General features: G+C 50.8%; 4 protein-coding genes across 4 annotated transcripts; 1 reads left to right on the top strand and 3 right to left on the bottom strand.

Annotated features, from left to right (window-relative positions):
- Positions 1-571: 571 nt before the first annotated feature.
- Positions 572-1413, bottom strand: N7539_001279 (NudC domain-containing protein; the record flags this gene model as incomplete). Its single annotated transcript, XM_056930882.1, has 3 exons — positions 572-603; positions 686-1007; positions 1165-1413. The coding sequence occupies 3 exons, from the start codon at positions 1411-1413 to the stop codon at positions 572-574; spliced, it is 603 nt and encodes a 200-aa protein (XP_056792913.1).
- A 503-nt stretch (positions 1414-1916) lies between these two features.
- On the top strand, positions 1917-2552 carry N7539_001278 (uncharacterized protein; the record flags this gene model as incomplete). The annotated part of the gene is made up of 1 exon (XM_056930881.1): positions 1917-2552. The coding sequence occupies one exon, from the start codon at positions 1917-1919 to the stop codon at positions 2550-2552; it is 636 nt and encodes a 211-aa protein (XP_056792912.1).
- A 10414-nt stretch (positions 2553-12966) lies between these two features.
- N7539_001277 (uncharacterized protein) lies at positions 12967-15618 on the bottom strand (the record flags this gene model as incomplete). Its single annotated transcript, XM_056930880.1, has 1 exon — positions 12967-15618. One exon carries the CDS (start codon positions 15616-15618, stop codon positions 12967-12969), a length of 2652 nt encoding a protein of 883 aa, XP_056792911.1.
- An 815-nt stretch (positions 15619-16433) lies between these two features.
- N7539_001276 (2-(3-amino-3-carboxypropyl)histidine synthase subunit 1/2) lies at positions 16434-18149 on the bottom strand (the record flags this gene model as incomplete). The annotated part of the gene is made up of 1 exon (XM_056930879.1): positions 16434-18149. The coding sequence occupies one exon, from the start codon at positions 18147-18149 to the stop codon at positions 16434-16436; it is 1716 nt and encodes a 571-aa protein (XP_056792910.1).
- Positions 18150-18191: the final 42 nt, after the last annotated feature.

Genomic DNA, 18191 nt, shown 5'->3' with positions numbered 1-18191 from the left:
CACCATCATCTTATGCTGTGGGGGTGCCTATATCTAAAATTGGACGTCCAATCTGCCTTTGAAGTGGGCTCACTTGCTCGCTTTCAAACCTAGGTCAACCTTCAAAGGTATTTGAACGACGGGCTATCATCAATATCACTGTAAAGCCAAGTCAACCTTTCTACGCACTCGGACGCTGGCGAGTTCATTGGAATCGGATGCTCTGTGTGTGGAATACCCGTGCGAAGCCTCTGTGCGTTGTGAAGAATGGAGGGGGTAGAGATACTGGGTACGATTAGAGGATGTCTTTTGGGGATTCGTGATTCGGGGTTCGATGATTCAATATCGAGATGTATTTGAAGTCGACGGTTCTCCTTGCCCGAGTTCGGCCCGAAATGCATCCTCCACAAATCAGACGTGAAGGGCACACGCGACCTTGCTTTTTGATACTTCTGTAATTCATCATTCATTGACTGGGGACGATCAACAGCCCCTACTGATACATCACTCATACTTCATACAAGAATGTGTGCTGCTTTCATTTGAGAAGACTCGCTTGCGGATAAACAGACTCGATAGCCCCGATGCTGCTTCAGCCCATCTTTGCGTTGGAAAAATCCATCTCTATAACGGCGGAACAAAAGGCAGGTTAGTCATCGTAGAACAATGTAAGGATGAGAGTGGCAAACAATTGACCAACACTTACCGGGATGCTGCTCCTGGAATTTCTTCAACATATCCATCTTCTTCTGCTCATCACTCGTTGGCGCACCCATCTCCTTCTGTCGCTGATCATACATCATCTTCTCGACCATGGCGCGGGTCTCCCCATCCAGATCACTCAGGCTGGAGTTTTCGGGAGTGATCTTGGACACATCGATCTTGGGTGCGGTCTTGACCACGTGTGCCCACCATTCCATCTTATTTGCCTTGTCAAGGTGAATGCTCACCTCCTTTCCGGGAGGCTTGGACGTGGTTTCCAGCGTCCACGAGGATTCGTCAACCAGAATGGCGTGGGGGAGGTCACCCTGACAGAGGAGGAATGCACACGTTAGTGAAATCATTCTGAGGATTCGAATGAAACGCCTTTGCCCCGCCTGAACAATTTCCATTTGGGAAGCTACCGCAAGGAATGCGCCAGAGAGGCAGATGCTCGTCGTGGGTCCCGTGTCAGTGCAGTCATACCTCGATGATTGGCTCCTGGCCCTTGATGGCGACTCGGATCTTCGTCTTGGTCAAAGAGACATCCATATCACGACCCTTGATATTGGCAGGGATGGGCGCAGTAATGTCGACGTCACGAATCGTTTGCGTCCATTGGTAGGGGAGCTGGGCTTGCTCTGCTGCTTCGCGGGCCTTGCGATCTTTCTCTTCCTGATCGCGGCGAGCGATGTCGGCGGGGGAGGGGTCTTGTTCGAGAGACGAGGCGGCCATGGTGGTGGTCAGACGCCTTGAGAGAGCTTTGCAGGGAAAGAGAGGCGGACAGGGGAAGATTGGATCTGCAGCTGTGCAGTACAGGAGTTGCAGATCAAACTGAAAGGTTCATGAGAGGCGGCAAGTGACGAAAGTGCGGGCCAAGAAAAAGTGGTAGTGGGGCCAGAGCTTCAAAGTAGCGGAGAAGGTTGACCCTCGGAGCTTATTCTTGTAGTCCTCTAGCTGTACCTGAAGCATCCATAATTAGTAGGACGAGACTCTGCATTACATAACATCACATAAACTACTAGTAGGCAGTCAATCCAAATGTTGTCTCAAGATGCACGTGCAGGTGCCAAGTTTCCAACTACTTGCCTCTTTGGACGTACATGATGAACTTGAGAGGAACCTGGCTTGCCACGAGTGATCTTGCTTACTTACCGCTAGACACGCTTACCGCTAGACAAGACAGCGACACTCATCATATAATGAAGGGTCGGTAATACTGCAAAGTGCAAAGTTCAATGGACCGAGAGCAATCGAAAGGATCGAGGGCACGCGACAGAATCGATTTCTTTGCTTCGTTCACGTTCCTAGGTGTACTAGCAGTACGAGACTACGAGTACAGTACTTCAGTACAACTTGACATGTGGAAGGCCCGTCTCTGGAAGAAGTACCTACTTACGATCTCTCCAATTTCACTCTGTAATCCTCCCCCTCTAAGCAGGTGGGTAGGTAGGTCAGGCACTCTCCATAGTCTCACTCCTAAACAAGTCATCCCAGCCATCCTCTACCAGCTATCCCCGTCTGGAAATGGAAATGCACTCCACCAGTCCAAGATGACCAAGTCCTCCCAGGGAAACAAATTCTCCATAGCCGCGCTATACGCGTGTTTCATCCAACTTCCGCCTCTTCGAACCCCCATGGACCCCCCTTGCATGAACGCCCGCGCCCACGCCTTGGAAGCATACCTCCGAGGATTCACCGGTGGGCATTATCACCAAGACCTTCCAGAGACGAGAGAGCGAGAGCTTAGCTGCGCTGCCTCTGTTACCCCCGTCGTCCGTCGTCCGCTGCCGCCACCCCACACCCGTCACCGTGGGATCCATGATCAGTCAGAGTCAGGGCTTGATTGGTCTCGCGCGATAGACGATCGATGAGGATGGATCCATGCACCTTTGGTCACGCAACACAGATCCAAGGGTTGGGATCGACACGGAGTGAGCTCGTTTCTGTCTTGGTGAGACGGATTAGCCACGGCGGGGAATGCTGTCAGATGGAAGGGGAAAAGGAAAAAGCAAAAGACAGACAGAGAGAAAAAAGGGCAGAAAGAGAGAGACGATCGTGCATGAGCGCTCGTGATGTCAGTCTAGTGCTTTGAGCGTACAGTAGCGCTAGTGATTGCTGTGTTGTGACTCGCAGATCTTCACGCGATATGACTCGAAGCCGAGTCTGTCAAAGCGGCTCGAGGCTGGAGCCTAGTCTGCTTAGTACTGGAGTAGCTGAATCACCAGTAATCACTACTAAGTAACTGCTACTATCATTAGAAATTCATGTATTTATAAACAAAATCCATGCCATTTGTGACTGCTATAGGTGAGTCATAGAGTACAGTTGAGTTCTAATACCTAGACCTAGTTCTAATGTAGAAAGGAACCGTGAACCATCGTCACGCAGTATCTCTCCATTTACACCGAAATGTTTCATGTACAAAGCCAAAAAGCCAAGAAGTGTCATTGACTCGGCCGATGAGCGCATCCATGCAAATCGAAGATATCAACCACTTAGATCCGCAGCAGATCGGACATCCCTGCCGAGTACCAATGACCTAGTTGGATACCCTGCTCCATGTACCTGAGAAACACCTCACACACGCAAGCCATGCTCGTGTCGTTCCAGGTCAGGCAAACGGGACTCACTTCTAAGCAGCGAATCAACTCGAAACCTATATGCGTCATCGGCACCCGGGCAGGTAACCTATACTCACAGGTGAAGGTCGGAGTTTGGAATTTGCTTCTAAAGCCACGGAATTGATTCCACGAGCCGCTCCTGCACGATTGACAAGCAATGGGCTGACCGGCCCGGAATATGAGGTTAGGAATGTTCAACGCTCTTTTTTACTCCGGCAAAGAGAGCCAAACCCACACCTATACCGAAGAGAGCAGGAGCCAATGAGCCTAGAACAATGGTCATTGTACCGTAGTAAGATCCCCGACGAAATCATATCATGCCGTGTTATCTATAGAACAGAAAGGAGGGACGGGAGATGCTGCAAAGAGGGAAAAAAAAACAGGAACAGGAACAGCGATCCGGTGAGATTCGAAACTGGGCCAGGGCGTGGAAAAGTCGTTCCGCCAGGGATGGGGATTCCTTGTCGCATTGTAGTATGGGTCGGACTCAGTTTTGATATGTGCGCATTCATTCAATGTTGCGAGTCAGGCAATACCTTCTAGAAGTCTCCTTTTTGCCTGACTGAGGGTAGACTGTGATCAGGGACGGTGGAATTGTTAGTAGACTTAGCGAACGAGAAATGTCATGTACACTCTCCCATCTGCCAACGGAGCGGTCATTTAACCGATAGTTTACAAGCCCGCACCCGGACCACACAGGTAACAAGAGCGAGAAGATTTCACTGTCCTTGAGTGACGACTTACCTGGGGACAAGTCTTGCTGTATTTTCCCGGGTGATAAGTCAACATGGGCCGAGTATGGATTCTCGAGCATTGCTACAAGTCCGATGTTGGGAACACCACAGGTCTATCAAAAATCAACAGAAATCAGAACAAATTGGAATTCTCAGATCGCGAACCACGCTCCACCGATGCGACAAGATGAAATGCATACTGCATGCCAAAGTCTTCAAGTTCAAAAAAGGTAACCAGTCACAAGCACAAAGTCTATAAGCAGAGGAGATAAGGCAAAAGGCACAGTAAGTCCGGCCACGGAAGGAAAACAAACAGAGAAAGAGATAGAGCTCAACAAAAAAAAAAAGTGGGAAGCGGCCCCAGTGAAGAAAGTCGGTATAGGTCAACATGAATTCTCCAAAAAGACTCCAAGTCCATGCGTCGTGCGTAAAGAGTTCATCCATCGAGCCAAAACAAAAATAGAGCAAACCACAATGGTCAATAGATGACACTGCTTGGTTAAGAACAAGTCCACCAGAAAAAAAATTTAAAAACTTTCGAGAATGGATCAACGAGATCTCCAAGCCCCTCGAGACAGGCCCTATCCATCGCTTGAAAATGGTGGCCGGCGCGCGCAAGGGCGGACTCGGCTATTATCGATCCACAGTCGGGCTAGACTTCCGGGCTTCTTCTTCATCTGTTCGCATGGCAAAGGGAAAAAAAGGAATCACACCGTCAGCTTTTTAAGCTCCCTGAATCAAGGTTTGCATATGATAAATCAGATGTCAAACCGGTTCGGGAGTGGATAGGGTAAAACGGACCTCGAATCTTTTGGATTTGCTTTGCGGTATCGTCCATGAGTTGGGCCCATTTCCGTTGGTATTCTTCCACGCTGGTAAGCGGCTTGGGGACGTAGACGGCTGTGTGACGCCGTTTGTTTTGACGGAGTCCATTGTGGGTGATTTGTGGTGTGAAGAAAAGGGTTAACGGTTGATCCAAAGCTTTTTGAGCGAATGGGTAGGTCGCTCGAGTCAGGTAGGTTTGGTTGCGTTGAACTCTCGGCTGAGGCGTAGTTCGAGAACAAATACTCGATGCCGATGGGTGCGAACGGAGTTGTTGCTTCACAGCAGGTGCTGCATCCAGAACAAAGAGAGGGATAGTCGAGGGGAAACTCTGAAGATGGTGTTGAAAAACACAATAGGTCTCGGCTTGTAAATAGTCAATCTTCAAGACAGGCACGGCAGGATACAAGAGAATGTCGTCAGTTGACCGTTTGAAAGTTGTCAACCTTCAAGTCACGAGTTGGCAGCAGAGTCTTTATATGAGGTAGGCAGGGGGGGGGTTCACAGTGGGAATACTCTGTAGTTCATACAAGCATTTAAGGGAAATTCTTTTTTTTTTTTTTTTTTTACAAAAATAACAAAATCAAAATCAAAATCTGGGCAAGGAAATGGGGACAAAATCAAAGTTAATCCCGGTATGATGCAAGCAATGGGGTCTCGAGAGTAAAGAGTAGAGACAGTAGGGACTGAATTGACCACGATAGTATACTTCATCTTAAGCCTGAAAGGAAGTACCGCCAACGTACTCAGTACTCGGAGCCGGCACACTGGACACTGGCAGTGGGCATCTCAGTGGGCCGTCACTGTAAGAGCAGGGCAGGACAGGACCCTCTCTTGTGTACGTTTGACCAGATCCATTCCATCCGATCCATACGAAGAATATCATTGCTCTTTTCTTCTCAATTTACTTCTTGCCTTTGGACCTTTTGTTTTTTCCCCTATTTTTCATTGCACCTGAGCTCTGACAGTCGATATTTAACCTTCACCATACATCTTCGGTTTGGAAATGTTTGCTCTGTACATGAAGTCCACGGCGCAAAACCACCCCAAAGACAAAAACCGGGCATGGGCCGCACGCCCTCACCCAACCAGCGCCCGAAGATCCTTCGAGTTCGCCTCAGTCTGACCGAACGGAGTCCTTCTCCACATCACCAATGACAATCGCCAGATGAGCCGGAAATATTATCAGCCTCTCGTCGGCCACTGGGGATCTCGATCACTGACAAGGGGGAGGAGTACAATTGTACAATCGTACAAGGAGTCCATGGAAATCTTGCATGAAAGCTCGACCGACGCTGGAACCACTCAACCCTGTCGACAGCCTTTTCTTTCAAGGCCTGGTGTTCGCCCGTGTTGGCCTCCGATTCACCGACTTCAGCCTGGCTCCACGTCGCTAAATTAGGGTAATTAGGTGGTTCATAATCTCAGATCCGTCGAGCTAGCACCCCCTCTCCCCCCGGGGATGCAGCAGGTGGGCTTATGATCGCTGTCACCCTATGTAGTGTCATGTACGCTGACTACCCAGTGCGTACTGCGTACTTCCTCACTCGTTTAGTGGTTACAGTGGAGATCAACAACAAGGGCTCATGGACATCATTATCCGTTCCACGGAAGATAGACATGGGTTTGGACCACAGGCCGACAGCGTACACACTACACACAATCTGGAGTGGACGGTCTTTGATCGGCTCGTTGGCAGGCGGGGCAGCGATGGATGGAATTCCTCTTGGAGATCAATTGACCGAGACCGAGACAGATCATGCATTCGACGAGATGTATCTCAATAGTGCCTGGTCTAACTGCGAGTAGGGGCAACTGTATCATCTCTCCTGCAAGCTCAACGACCAAGGAACCTACAGCTACATAGTCCATACTCCATAGTACTGTACAAGTGTACATACTACCCGACGGACCCGTAGTGACCCAGGAGATACCTGGACTGATCGCACGTGATGGAACGCCTATGCCGTCCAGTCGATCCCTCGACATGTGCAAGTGAGATTAGACTCGTACATACTACAGTAGTACCTCGATTCACAGTACTGGACTAATTGTAGCCTTGTTAATCTGTTCCGACCAGGCTACGTCTCTGGTTCACTAGGACCTAGGTTGATCATAGTTGGATCACGTCCTGATTTGGGCTCCCTCTCCGCCCATCCTGACGCAACATCCCAGCCAGAAATGACAGATTCTCTTGGGTAGACGCTTTCACAGAATAATGTGTGTTCTATCCACCCACATTCCTTTGTTCATGACAACAGTACATGTTCCACCTGACGGGTAACTAACTGTAGAGCTATGGAGAACTATGGAGAGCTAGAGCTAGAGCTAGAGCTAGAGCTAGAGTGTAGAGTGTAGAGTGGAGATGGGCATCCATTTCCGCGTAGTGGACCCTCGCGGCTGTGGACTGGTGGAGTACAACAAGAAGGGCAGCATGGATTCTGGATCCAGTGTCGGACCAAGCCCGACTCATCCCTTTCGGTACTTGGTTGTTGTCGCCTGAGCGCTAGGTACCTGATGTAGACAAGTCTCATCCAGTACCACTACAGTACCTGGTAGCAGGCATCACCGACACCAATATCAGCAAAATAACAAAGCTATCAATCTGGGCCAGCTGGATCAAGTCGTTGCCCTGTCAGTCCGACACCCAGGCCGCGCGTATGATAATGCAGGTCGAGCACGGCATCGACGCATTTCATGTCATCCGGACTGGCTGTTCTCGACAGATAGGGGACATGATGAATAATAACAAATCACGGAGACTCACCTTCTATTCTTCCCCTTCTGTTCCTGATAATTCCAATGTGAACTCAGAACACAAATAACCCATTCAGGCGCGACTGCTCATGTGCCTGCCAAACCTGATCGCCGGCCCCACGACCCGCGCGCCCTGCCCATCCGATTCCCGCTCTCCCCGTCGGGTGTGCAACTCAAACAGGACCCTTACGGGTTGCGCTGATGGGGCTAGCGTACAAGCCTCACCATGAGAATCACCAGGAAAAAAAATTTTCCCTGAGGTTTTCGTCCGTTCTGCCTAAAACAGCCGCTCTCGCCCTCCTTGACTGCCTTGGAACACAAAGAGGGTGAAACGGTAGGGTAATCCTGGCAAATGGGATCTCTTCCAGATGGGCCCTCTTCGAGAGAAACAACCCGTACCAATCGGGGAGAAGTAATCCCAACTTCCGTGCCCGCCGTTCCAAAGTTGTCCTAGACCTCCTTGGACTGCCGGACAAGTTCTGCACTGCACCTTCGTCGAACACTTGTGCTTGTCGGATCTATTTCTCGTGAAGCATGCTGCTGGACTCGTTGCCACGGTTTGGGTGCTGGGGGGGGGCAAAACCTTTTTGTGTTTTTCTTTGGTCTCATCTTGCAGTTTCTTGTTTATCTTTTCGGTCATCTTCATCGTTGGTCGAAGAAAGTGATGATCAGTTGGCGTGGTTCACAAAGACGGTCCCACGGGATCCACGAGCTCTTCACAGCCATCAGCCCCGAGCCCCCGACAGCTTATTGAATCCGATCAAGACGAGAGGAGCACGAACTACAGACGCCATGCTTTGTTCTTGGCGCGTTGCTGCGCAGGAGATCTGCTGAAGCATCCAATGATGGTTCGGGTCCGGCTCCGAAGACTTGGGTTGGGTTGATCTAAAGGCGATAGGCGTCCGATCCATCCGATCTGTGACCTTCAACCCAAAGTAAGTACAGCAGCCTTCTCGGCTGTCGCGGGCCAGGAAGCATGCGTTTCAGGACCCAAGCCACCGTTGAAGTGCTGGTAGATAGATGCCGACCGGGAGCCCCACGGGCACGTAGGCAGGAGGTGATCTGACGAGGTACATGTTACGACCTGCTGCGGAATTCCCCAAGGCGCTAGCACCTGCTGCGCAGTGTCGTCCAATTCCGTTCCCTTTACAATAATGTAGGACTATGCGCAGTTCACCGCCGGGCCCTCGGGGCATGACGGAGGGCACCTCCGGTGGAAAGTGTTGCAACTCGCATCGAGAATCCACGTGGGCGGACCTGAAGTGTCCACCCTCGCGTCTGACTGGATCTCCGTCAGGAACATCGGTCCGACGTAGTGTTTCTTTTCTGATCGCATTTGTCGTCATGGCCCAAAGACACGAAGCCACGTATGTGTCCAACGTTGGACGACGATGACGAGCGAAGAAAATTGACGGAGGAAACAGTTCAATCGGACCGTCGCGTGATGGTCAGGCGACCGACAATCTCACGTGCAAAGCCGTCATCGACGGAGAGAACGGGTCGGAGGTGTAGGAGCATTGACAATGCGACTGGGCTGACGGCCGCGTTATTTGCGGCGACCCTCTCCGTGACGAGGTGGATTTTCAAGAAAAGGATGGAAGAAGCGGAAGGTGAAAGTGACGATTGTCGGTGCTTGCCGCCTGCTACGCCAGCAGGCGTCGGCCACGCTGCGACGTTGTCATTTACGAGTCATGGCTTGCGTCGGGTGCTCAGCGCCGACACTTGGTTCCGTTTAAGGTTCAACCATCTCACTGGTATGTGGGACAGCATCGAGCTGAATAACACCAGAGCCAGAGAGGCTCGTGCCGAGTGGCCACCTGATCCCACCGGTGAAACGTCGGGATATCTTAAATGGCTGCCAACGTTGGGCCTTGAATCATGTGCCATCCATATTCCTCACCGCCGAAGCAGTCTGGGATGAGATCTGACGACATCACAACATTCAATATCTGGGTTGACATATTCCACAATAAACTGGTGTTTTGTCGAAGATGGTTTGACGATAATGATAAAAGCTCAGCTGGAAATGCCCGTGCCCTGGCTGCTTGACCTCGACAAACAGGACCTGTTCACCCGTGCCTGACCGTTGACTTTTGGTGCTGCAGCCAGCCTCGTATCTGAAACAAGGTCAACCTCCCAGCAAGGGTATCCGTCAGTTTCCAGTAGCTCTTGGGATAGTCTAGCCGAAAGCCGTCTCTGGCTTGCCCCAGAGGGCGGCACTACACACTTACAGAGTACAGTTGTGAACTACACAGTACACACACGCACACTCTCTCTCTCTCTCTCTCTCTCTCTCTCTCTCTCTTAGGTGAGGAACGTCGGACTCAGATCTCCCTCTGATGAGACCTCCATGACTTGCTAGGTATGACAAGACAATCAAGCGAACCCCGGTGAACTCCCCCTTTCAGCCACCTCCGCTTAGTGAACTTGTCAAGCTTCAGTCTAACAAATGAATCGATAGGTGCAATTTGTGATCAGGTACCGTGGCTTTTGAGTGCTAGGAGATCACTTTTTTTGACTTCTTAGAGTCTCCTTCGGAGATAAGAAAAATGGATACCTACCTACACTTCTTATCCTAACATGATGTGCAGGGGACTGATCTCCCGCCTACGAATCAATCTACCACACAGCCGGTGAAGTCAATACGTTGTCAAAGTTTCCCAGGTATATTGTTCTGAATGCTGTTCACTCATCTCCCTGCCAAAGCGCGTTACTCAAGTAATGTCTGCAGTGGCTTAATTGGCTTGTGCTCATTGATCGGCAGCAGATCACTCTGCTATTGGTTAGACAACTGACCAGAAATACAGTCTCATGAATTGCATAGACTATCTGATGGAGTTCATATCAACGGATATTGATGGCCAAGATTCTCCACATATGATCCGCGGTACCTCACTAACTCTGCCCCGGAACAGCGGAAACGGATTCCGCAATACTGAAACTTGACTCTATCTTTTAGACAGGTACATCAAGGTAGTCCCGGGTCTTCGGGACCACTCTTTGACAATAAGGGTACTTTTGGACACATCAATCAAAGGGTAAGCACCAGGGACATATCTACTACCTACTAAGTAGTCGTATCGCCTCTGATTACTACCCTCTAGGCGACAAGTGGGGAACGTGATACCGCGGTGCAATTATACAGCATTGTTGTCCCCACCGTGTCGGGAAATGCCTGCTCTGAGGCAGTTGGGCTCATGATTGTCCTCAAGTCTCTCGATGTACTGTAGAAGTGTAGAGTCTGTACATGGCAACATGCTGGGAAGGGCTAGTGGGGCAAGAAACGACAATCATTGGCTTTCGCTCTTATCCACAGGAAAACAAAAATCCCATTGTCTGACTCCAGTGATTAACTAAGAGTCACGCCTATCATTTCAAGATGCCAGGTCAAATCCGTTCTTCTTGCAACGTAGAAGCGACACGTTCTTCAATAAACGTTGGTCACATCCATGAGGCTGGTGATGTCCTGATAATCGACACTAAGTGATAAAGTACGCAGGCTTCATAACTATCTACATACTGCCTTTCTACATGAGTCTTTGGCATGTTGAGTCTTCTTTGCCTTTTCGTCCATTGTTTTCACGTTTGCAATTACATTCATAACACTATTCGTCTCAATCATCAACCTTGATCTAGTGTACAACTGAATGTAGGTAGCCATTCAAGTATCGACTGAACTACGGTACCAACTCAATCGAAGAGGTCATTTAAAGCTCACGATCACGAACCTATTGCCCGAGTGTCTTGACTCTGAATTTTATGATCTGTCCCTCAAGAGACTCCACGCACACTCCACCACATAAGCTAGTAAGCACCTAATAGCATCCACTGGGACGAGACTCTTCAACGACAGGATTTCAACAAAATCGAATCAATTAGTCCGAGCGGGTCTCCTACTACCGCCATTATCACGTCCACCAAATCACTACTGTGTCACGGCCAAAATCGAAGACGGACTCCTTCTTTTCTTTTTCCTTTCGATGTATCGCTTGGAATATCTACCCTCTGTGTGAGCGCACCGTTCCCAGCCAATTAAGGTTGGCAGGTGTCAAAATTTACTGTTCATGTGCGCCCGGGCATGATGTTCATGTGGGTACTAACGCCCTCGAGAGGTCTCAGTCTGCTAAAGCGCGAGTCTTGACCACGCTCCATATGATGATCAGCAGTGGCATGTGCTCAGGTCATGGTTTGTGGCTAGCGGCCTGTAGCTCTGCCTAGGGCCCTCGAGAAACAATCGAGGTCGTGGATTCTGACATGCGAAAGTGAGGCGATATGACATATCGCAATGACTACCTGGGTGGAATCAAAATAGATGAATTATCATGGATTCATGGACTGCTACCTTACCTAGCCCCAGTGCTACATGGCTGCTACCGCCTCAATGTCAGGATGCAGCGGGCCATTTTGGAGACAGTGCCTCCTGCATTCAGGAATCCATGGCCCAAGACATTGTGCAGTGTAACTTCCTAGATTTTGTGACGACCTGTCTGAGTTGGTCAAAGCGGATGGCCATGAGGATCAACTGGGCGGGAGCCCGAGAAAAGCCGGAGAGAGTAGCCAAACAAGTTCGGATACTACTTACAATACCATGTCGAGACTCACATGTCGGCATACACCATATGATCTACCTACGCCAGATTGATCAACCAACAGATCCCATGAGCCAAGGCTGTCGGTGAAGCAACAAGTACCAAAGTCGAAAAGCCAGCCAGATGAAAACGGCTCGAAATGACAGCCGAAGTTTGAGTGCTTGGCCTATCATTCTCCGAATTGATCTTCATCACTTAAAGTCCGAAAGTACCTAAGCCCTTGTGCTAATCTATGTTAGTCAAGCTGGCTATGCAATGTGGAGGTGCCCGAAACACAAAGACCAGTGTCTTGGGCTAGAGCTCAGTGATGTATAAAGATCAGTTGCGCAGCCATTTCGGCAAAAAAAAGTGATAGATTTGTCTTTAGTAGATGTGAACGAAGTAAGATCCGGCCGAGCTGCCGGTTCCTCTTATGAAAGTAGGATGAGCCGTCAATGATATGGCGCAGATGCACGACTGATTGCTCGAGGGGTGAAAGAATCGCAATGACGTGGAAACACCTAGAGGCCCGTCGCCGAAGGCCCGAGTAGCAGATAGAATGCGCCCCTGACCATGCATATTGAAAAAAACGAAGGACATCGAGGATAGAAGGAATTCCAAGTAAAAGAAAATCAAGTACGAATGAGGGGGAAGACGAGACGATAGCAGGCAGGTTTCTCGTCTAGAGAATGCAATAAATGCAAATAACGCTAAATGTTGGTGGGATAAAACAAGCAGAAACACTCCACTCTCGAGCCACCGCGGCGCAGAAGTCGTGACAGGTCAGAGATCACGATTTGTGTCCGATTCATCCTGCGCGCCAACAGAACTGTCGGCGAAAAAGACCGTGCTCGAAGCCAGACCAGTAGGCAAACCCGAGGAGGGAGCATCTAGGTCACCAAGCACGATACCCTCAGCCACATTGTCGTCGTGAGCAGGTAAACGAGTGACAGAGTCGTCAAGGTCGTCAACAGAGCCGAAGAATTGACCTGCATATTCGGCAACTTCATTGGCAACCTTAAGTTCCAGGATACTTTCAAGGACCTGCATGTCCTTCTTCCATTTTCGCTCCCTTCGGGCCTTCTCCTCGTCGCGACGGCGACATGTTCCATCACGAGCCCGCAATTTCATGCAGTTTGGGCAGAGATAGTTTTCCTCGCAATAGGAGCACTTGCACGGAGGATACGCTTGAACACAGTCCTGGCATACGTACACTGCACAGGCTTTACACTCGCGCAGATAGCTCGGACATCGCTGACGCTGATCTCCCAGCGCCCGAACTTGAGGACAGAAAAAAGACTGACATCCCTGCCACCGGTGCGCCTCGAAGGGGGATTCCGAGGACACAGAGGTCGGAGAAGATGACCCAGAATGGTTAGATGGCGGAGCAGATGGAGCGGAGAGTGAGCGAGTATGGCTACGGGCGTAGAGTGGATGAACAGTCCCGCTGCTGCTACGACCACCTCGCTCAGCTGGCACAGCGACTGGTGCGTCATTTGTGGCTGCATCGTCATGCAGATCGTCGATAAAGCTACTGTTTGTCGAGTCGTTCCCCCGATGTGTCCGGAAGGGAAGATCGTAGCCTTGAAGCTGATCATTCAGAGATGAATCCGGCATTACGCGTTGTCCTTGTCGGTTTTGGATGGTCATTTTCTCGAACGCAAGGTCTCTGTAGCCGCAAATGCGAAGTCTCAGCCCACGAAGGTCATGCTCAATGCAGAGCGGCTTGGAACAACTCTTGCAGTGGACTTTCCATTGCGGCGAGTCGTAGCAATCTTGGCACAGGTTGCGTGGACAAGGGGAAACATGTCGGTTCGGTGGCCCGAGTAACCACTTCATCATGGCGAGGTGACCTGTTTCCAATGAATAGTCTGGTTTGGTGGGGTCTCCATAGGCGTACTTGGGAAAAGTCTTGCTCCACTCGCTGACAGTATATTCAAGGTCCTCCCAACCTTGACCGCGAGGCAGAGGAACAGCCCGTACTTGATCTATGTCTCGGCTGGGTGATCCGATACTGATCCCTCCACCTCCTGAGAAGATCGGCTCCGTACAGCACCAGTGAAACTTGAGGGCCGGTTGCACTGCTTGCGCCGCTGCGTGAACATTATCATTGACCTCGAGTGGATCTGACATTGGATCCTGCATCGAACTCGGTGAGTGCGTTGCCCCTGGAGCCCACCACAAGGAGTGCGAAGAAGAAAGCTCATGACTGCCGACATTATCAGAGGCACCTGCCCTCGAGTGTCCTCGTGGGAGATATGGGCGCTCATAGGCACAGCTCGCGCACAATGTACGACGGCACCCGACACAGTGCATGAGGATACTGCACTGTTCGCACCGCTCTGAAATCTCAGTGAAGCAATTGTCACACTTCACGTTTTGTATGAATTGTTTATGACTCTGGCGCAGGTGCGCGGGTGTCATTTTCCCTTCCCCCAGCTCAGGTCCGTCGCCAGTACCCAGAGCCTCGCCGCAGCACCCAGTCTCGCGATTCTCCCATAACTTCCCATCAAAGGCCTGGGATGGTGTTAACTTGGCGTCGATGCGCCCAATCCAATTCTTACTTCGCCAGAGCCGGTCGAAAACAACCCATACTTCCGGTGAACCCTGTGGGACACGCATTGACACATAGCCTCGTCGCCGGAAACATCTCCCCGCGGGCGTCGTACACCAAGCAGTATCCGTCCAGATACCTAGCTTGTGACAGAGATTCACTAGGTCATGTGTTGGTTCCGAGTCCGAATCCTTGCGAAGAAGCGACGCCGATAGATAGGGCCGACGTCGGTGGTGTCGGCAACGGTAGGCATAAAGACTCTTGAGCGCAAGCCGTTTCGTGCCCGAGGAGCTCCCGACGCTTCTCTCCATATCGATATCATACTGCAACCCGAACATTGTCAAGTAAGGTATGATGTGGTACTTGAGCGACACGTTTTTGCAACCCCGGACCGACAAGTGTTCCAGAGTCTCCCTCTGCGCGTGCAACACAGTCGATATGAGGATCTGGCCCGAGACGGCTGTGTTATCCAGCTCCAGACTCCGAAGACATCGACTGAAAGGTACCACAACGTTCAGTAGGAGCTGATCCAGCGCATATGGTCGCGATTGACGCTGAGTTTCTGGTTCTGAGATACCCGGGATAATCACCCGGTTGGAAACGGTGCCCGTTGGACATAGTAATCGAAAAGAAAGCGACTTCCACGCAGTGGGATACGATTGGAGAAACTTCCGAAGATATGATGAGGTATGATAGAGAGCGAAAATCGTGTCGGTCGGAATTTGGAGGAGGAGAGACTCGAATATGGGCGCGTTTGTCGTTATGACTCGTTCGAAGAGGGATAGCACTCTCTCAGCTGGCACTCCGGCCCTTTGCTGAGCAGCTTCGATAGATTGTTGCGGCCGCTGCACCTGCTGAGTTTCACCCGTTGCAAGGGCCATGATGGCGATGGATACGAAGCGGCGATTAGGCGCTGAGCTCGCGTGAGTGGATCACGATGCCCTCTTGTGCTGTCGCACCCTTCAACTGCTATCAGCTCAGGTCGAAAGGAGAGACGATGAGAGATCGTCAAGGAGCTGAATCAGATCCCAGCTCATGATAAGTCGTGTCAAGGTTACGAAAGCCACCGAAGCAATCACATCTCAGAGAAGCTACCATGCAAGGCCAGAAGCGTCGGGCTGTTTGCCAATCGATAAGACGTGAATCGCAAGGGTTGAGCGCGGGTCCGTAACCCGATGTGTCAGCGAGGGGGAATGAGGGGAAAGAATAATGAGAAAAAGAATGAGACTTGCAAGGGAAGATGATAAAGTAAGTAGATTGAATCCAACCGGTTTAAAGCAAACAAGGATTGGGAAAATAAGGTCTACGAGACCTGCTCTCGCCCCGTCGAGAGTCTGAGACTGAAGTGATGAGCAGTTCGAGAACGAATCCACTTGCGTCCAATGCGCCCGTGAGATAGGCAAAGCGTCATGTGATAGACCCCAACAACCACCTATCGCAACATGTGAATGCAGGAAAGTTACTCAGTGTTGAGACAATGCTTGCAATTTCACAACCACACACGGTCTGGAGAGAGAGGGCGATATTGTAGGGGTGATACCTCAATTCAATTCAAACCACAAAGACCTCTTAAAGTCTATTGTCTATTCTGCATGTTCTATTTTATGCCTAGTTACAAATAGCCCGTAATATCCACTAAGGAGGCTTTTCCTAAAAACCAGCCTCCAGCCGCCAGGGTCCAAAGCGGGCGCTAGAATCAATGCTTCTCGCCCAATTCGCCCACGGTATAGCCCCTAGCAATGCCTTTGCGCCCTTCTTTTACAAGCGTGCTGTCTGATGCATCATCTCCGTCCTCTTCGTATCGAATGTCAAAATCACTGCCTAACCCCTTCCAAGTTCTTTGGGACTGTAAGTATTGGGCCCCTGGCGAGACCGCCCCGCCGATCATTGCCAAGTCGCCCTTGGCCCTTCGTGCCAGAGCTCTCGCAGCAGACGGCCCATCTGCTACCGATCCGTCGATGGGAGCGGAAGGCCGGGGTGCGGGATCCCGCATTGGACGGGAATGAGAGACATATCGTCCGGTGCGTAGATCAAACTCGGGTGGTGCGCTCTCGGGTTCCGACATATCATCATCCTCCTCCTCATTCACTTGCACACCGTCGGGGTTCACTTGTCCATCGCCGTCCGTAGACTTCGCCTGGGCTGGCTTATCAAGAACTTCTTGGAAGTTGCTGTGCCATGACCCGGTCCAAACTCGCTCAGCGTCGCTCTGAAGAGCCAATTCCAATTCAAAGGGCGTAATGACAGGCTTCCAGAAATCTCTGCTATCAACGAGCGAGCTCTCCCAGCAGCCAATGACCACCCAGCCGCCGATTTCGCTAAAGTTCGCAACCTTGGCCGCGTTGAGTTTTCCGACAACGAACATATAGCTCTTTTTACCGGCATCAGCAATTTGCTTCTTCACATGATCCACGATGTGCAGATAGTTCTTGACGCTGAGAGTGTTGATCAAGATGCCCCAAATTGGAACTGTGTTCAAGGAAGTGATAATCCCATAGCGACGACCCAGCGCAGCCGAAGTGGACGTTGGCAGTGGCTTCACATCGGCGTCATGAGGTTGGTCTGTCGGATAGATGTGAATGGCGGCCACTCGTGAAGCGAGAGTTAAGAGTAAAGCAGTAGGAGGATCGGAGATGTGGAATAGCTGCCAATCTGACAGCGTCTCCGGTACCGACGCGACCGAGTCAGGCACAGTACGGTTGGGAATTGGCGACGAGGGATTGTGAACCACCTCGGTTGCAAACAAGTTGACATAACCGTCTTGGTGCAGGCGCATATGCAGCTCAGGAACGTGGCTGGCAAAAGTCACATCAGCTGCCAGCGCCACCTTGGTGGCCAAGTCAGGATACGTCGCCTTGAAAGCCTTCACGAGGGGTTCAAGAGCCAGAGGTTTATTCGTGAAAACATAGATGACAGGTAGCCTTGCACTTGGTGATAAACAAGATCGACCATAGTGTACAATGACATCTGCATCCACATGTTCTGCAGCCACCTCGTCCACACAGCATGTACCGTAAGATGTATCGGCGAGGATGGTAAGTCGTGGGGAATAAACGTCTGAGTCGTCTGCCACAGACAACTGAGACACTGACTGAGATAGGCCGACTTTTGAGCCTGGATCATTTTCGTTGGCGTTGCTGGTCGTCTTTCCGTTCGTTGCAGTAATCGTCTCAGACTTTAGACCGCGGCTGAGCAGCTGAAATACCCTTGGCGCATCCGGAAGCATATCATCAGGGAACTGGAGAGCGATGCGCCTGTAGCGCGCTTGACGGATCTCTCTCAGCGTCCGCTCAATGTCGTAGGTAATGGAAAGTTCATCGTCGGTAAGCGGCTGCTTCTCGAGGGCGACGACAGGCTCGGTAGCCTCTAGAATGCGATCATCGGGAGTGGACAAGACGGGCGCTGCCTCCATTACAAGTGTAGTAGTGAGTCTGTCCGCTCACGGGAATCGGTT

The sequence above is a fragment of the Penicillium diatomitis genome, assembly GCF_028827545.1.
Source record: "Penicillium diatomitis strain IBT 30728 chromosome Unknown utg000002l_segment0_segment0, whole genome shotgun sequence".
NCBI lineage: Eukaryota > Fungi > Ascomycota > Eurotiomycetes > Eurotiales > Aspergillaceae > Penicillium > Penicillium diatomitis.
Note: the sequence above shows the minus strand (reverse complement) of the source record. Positions and strands in the feature narration are given on the sequence as shown.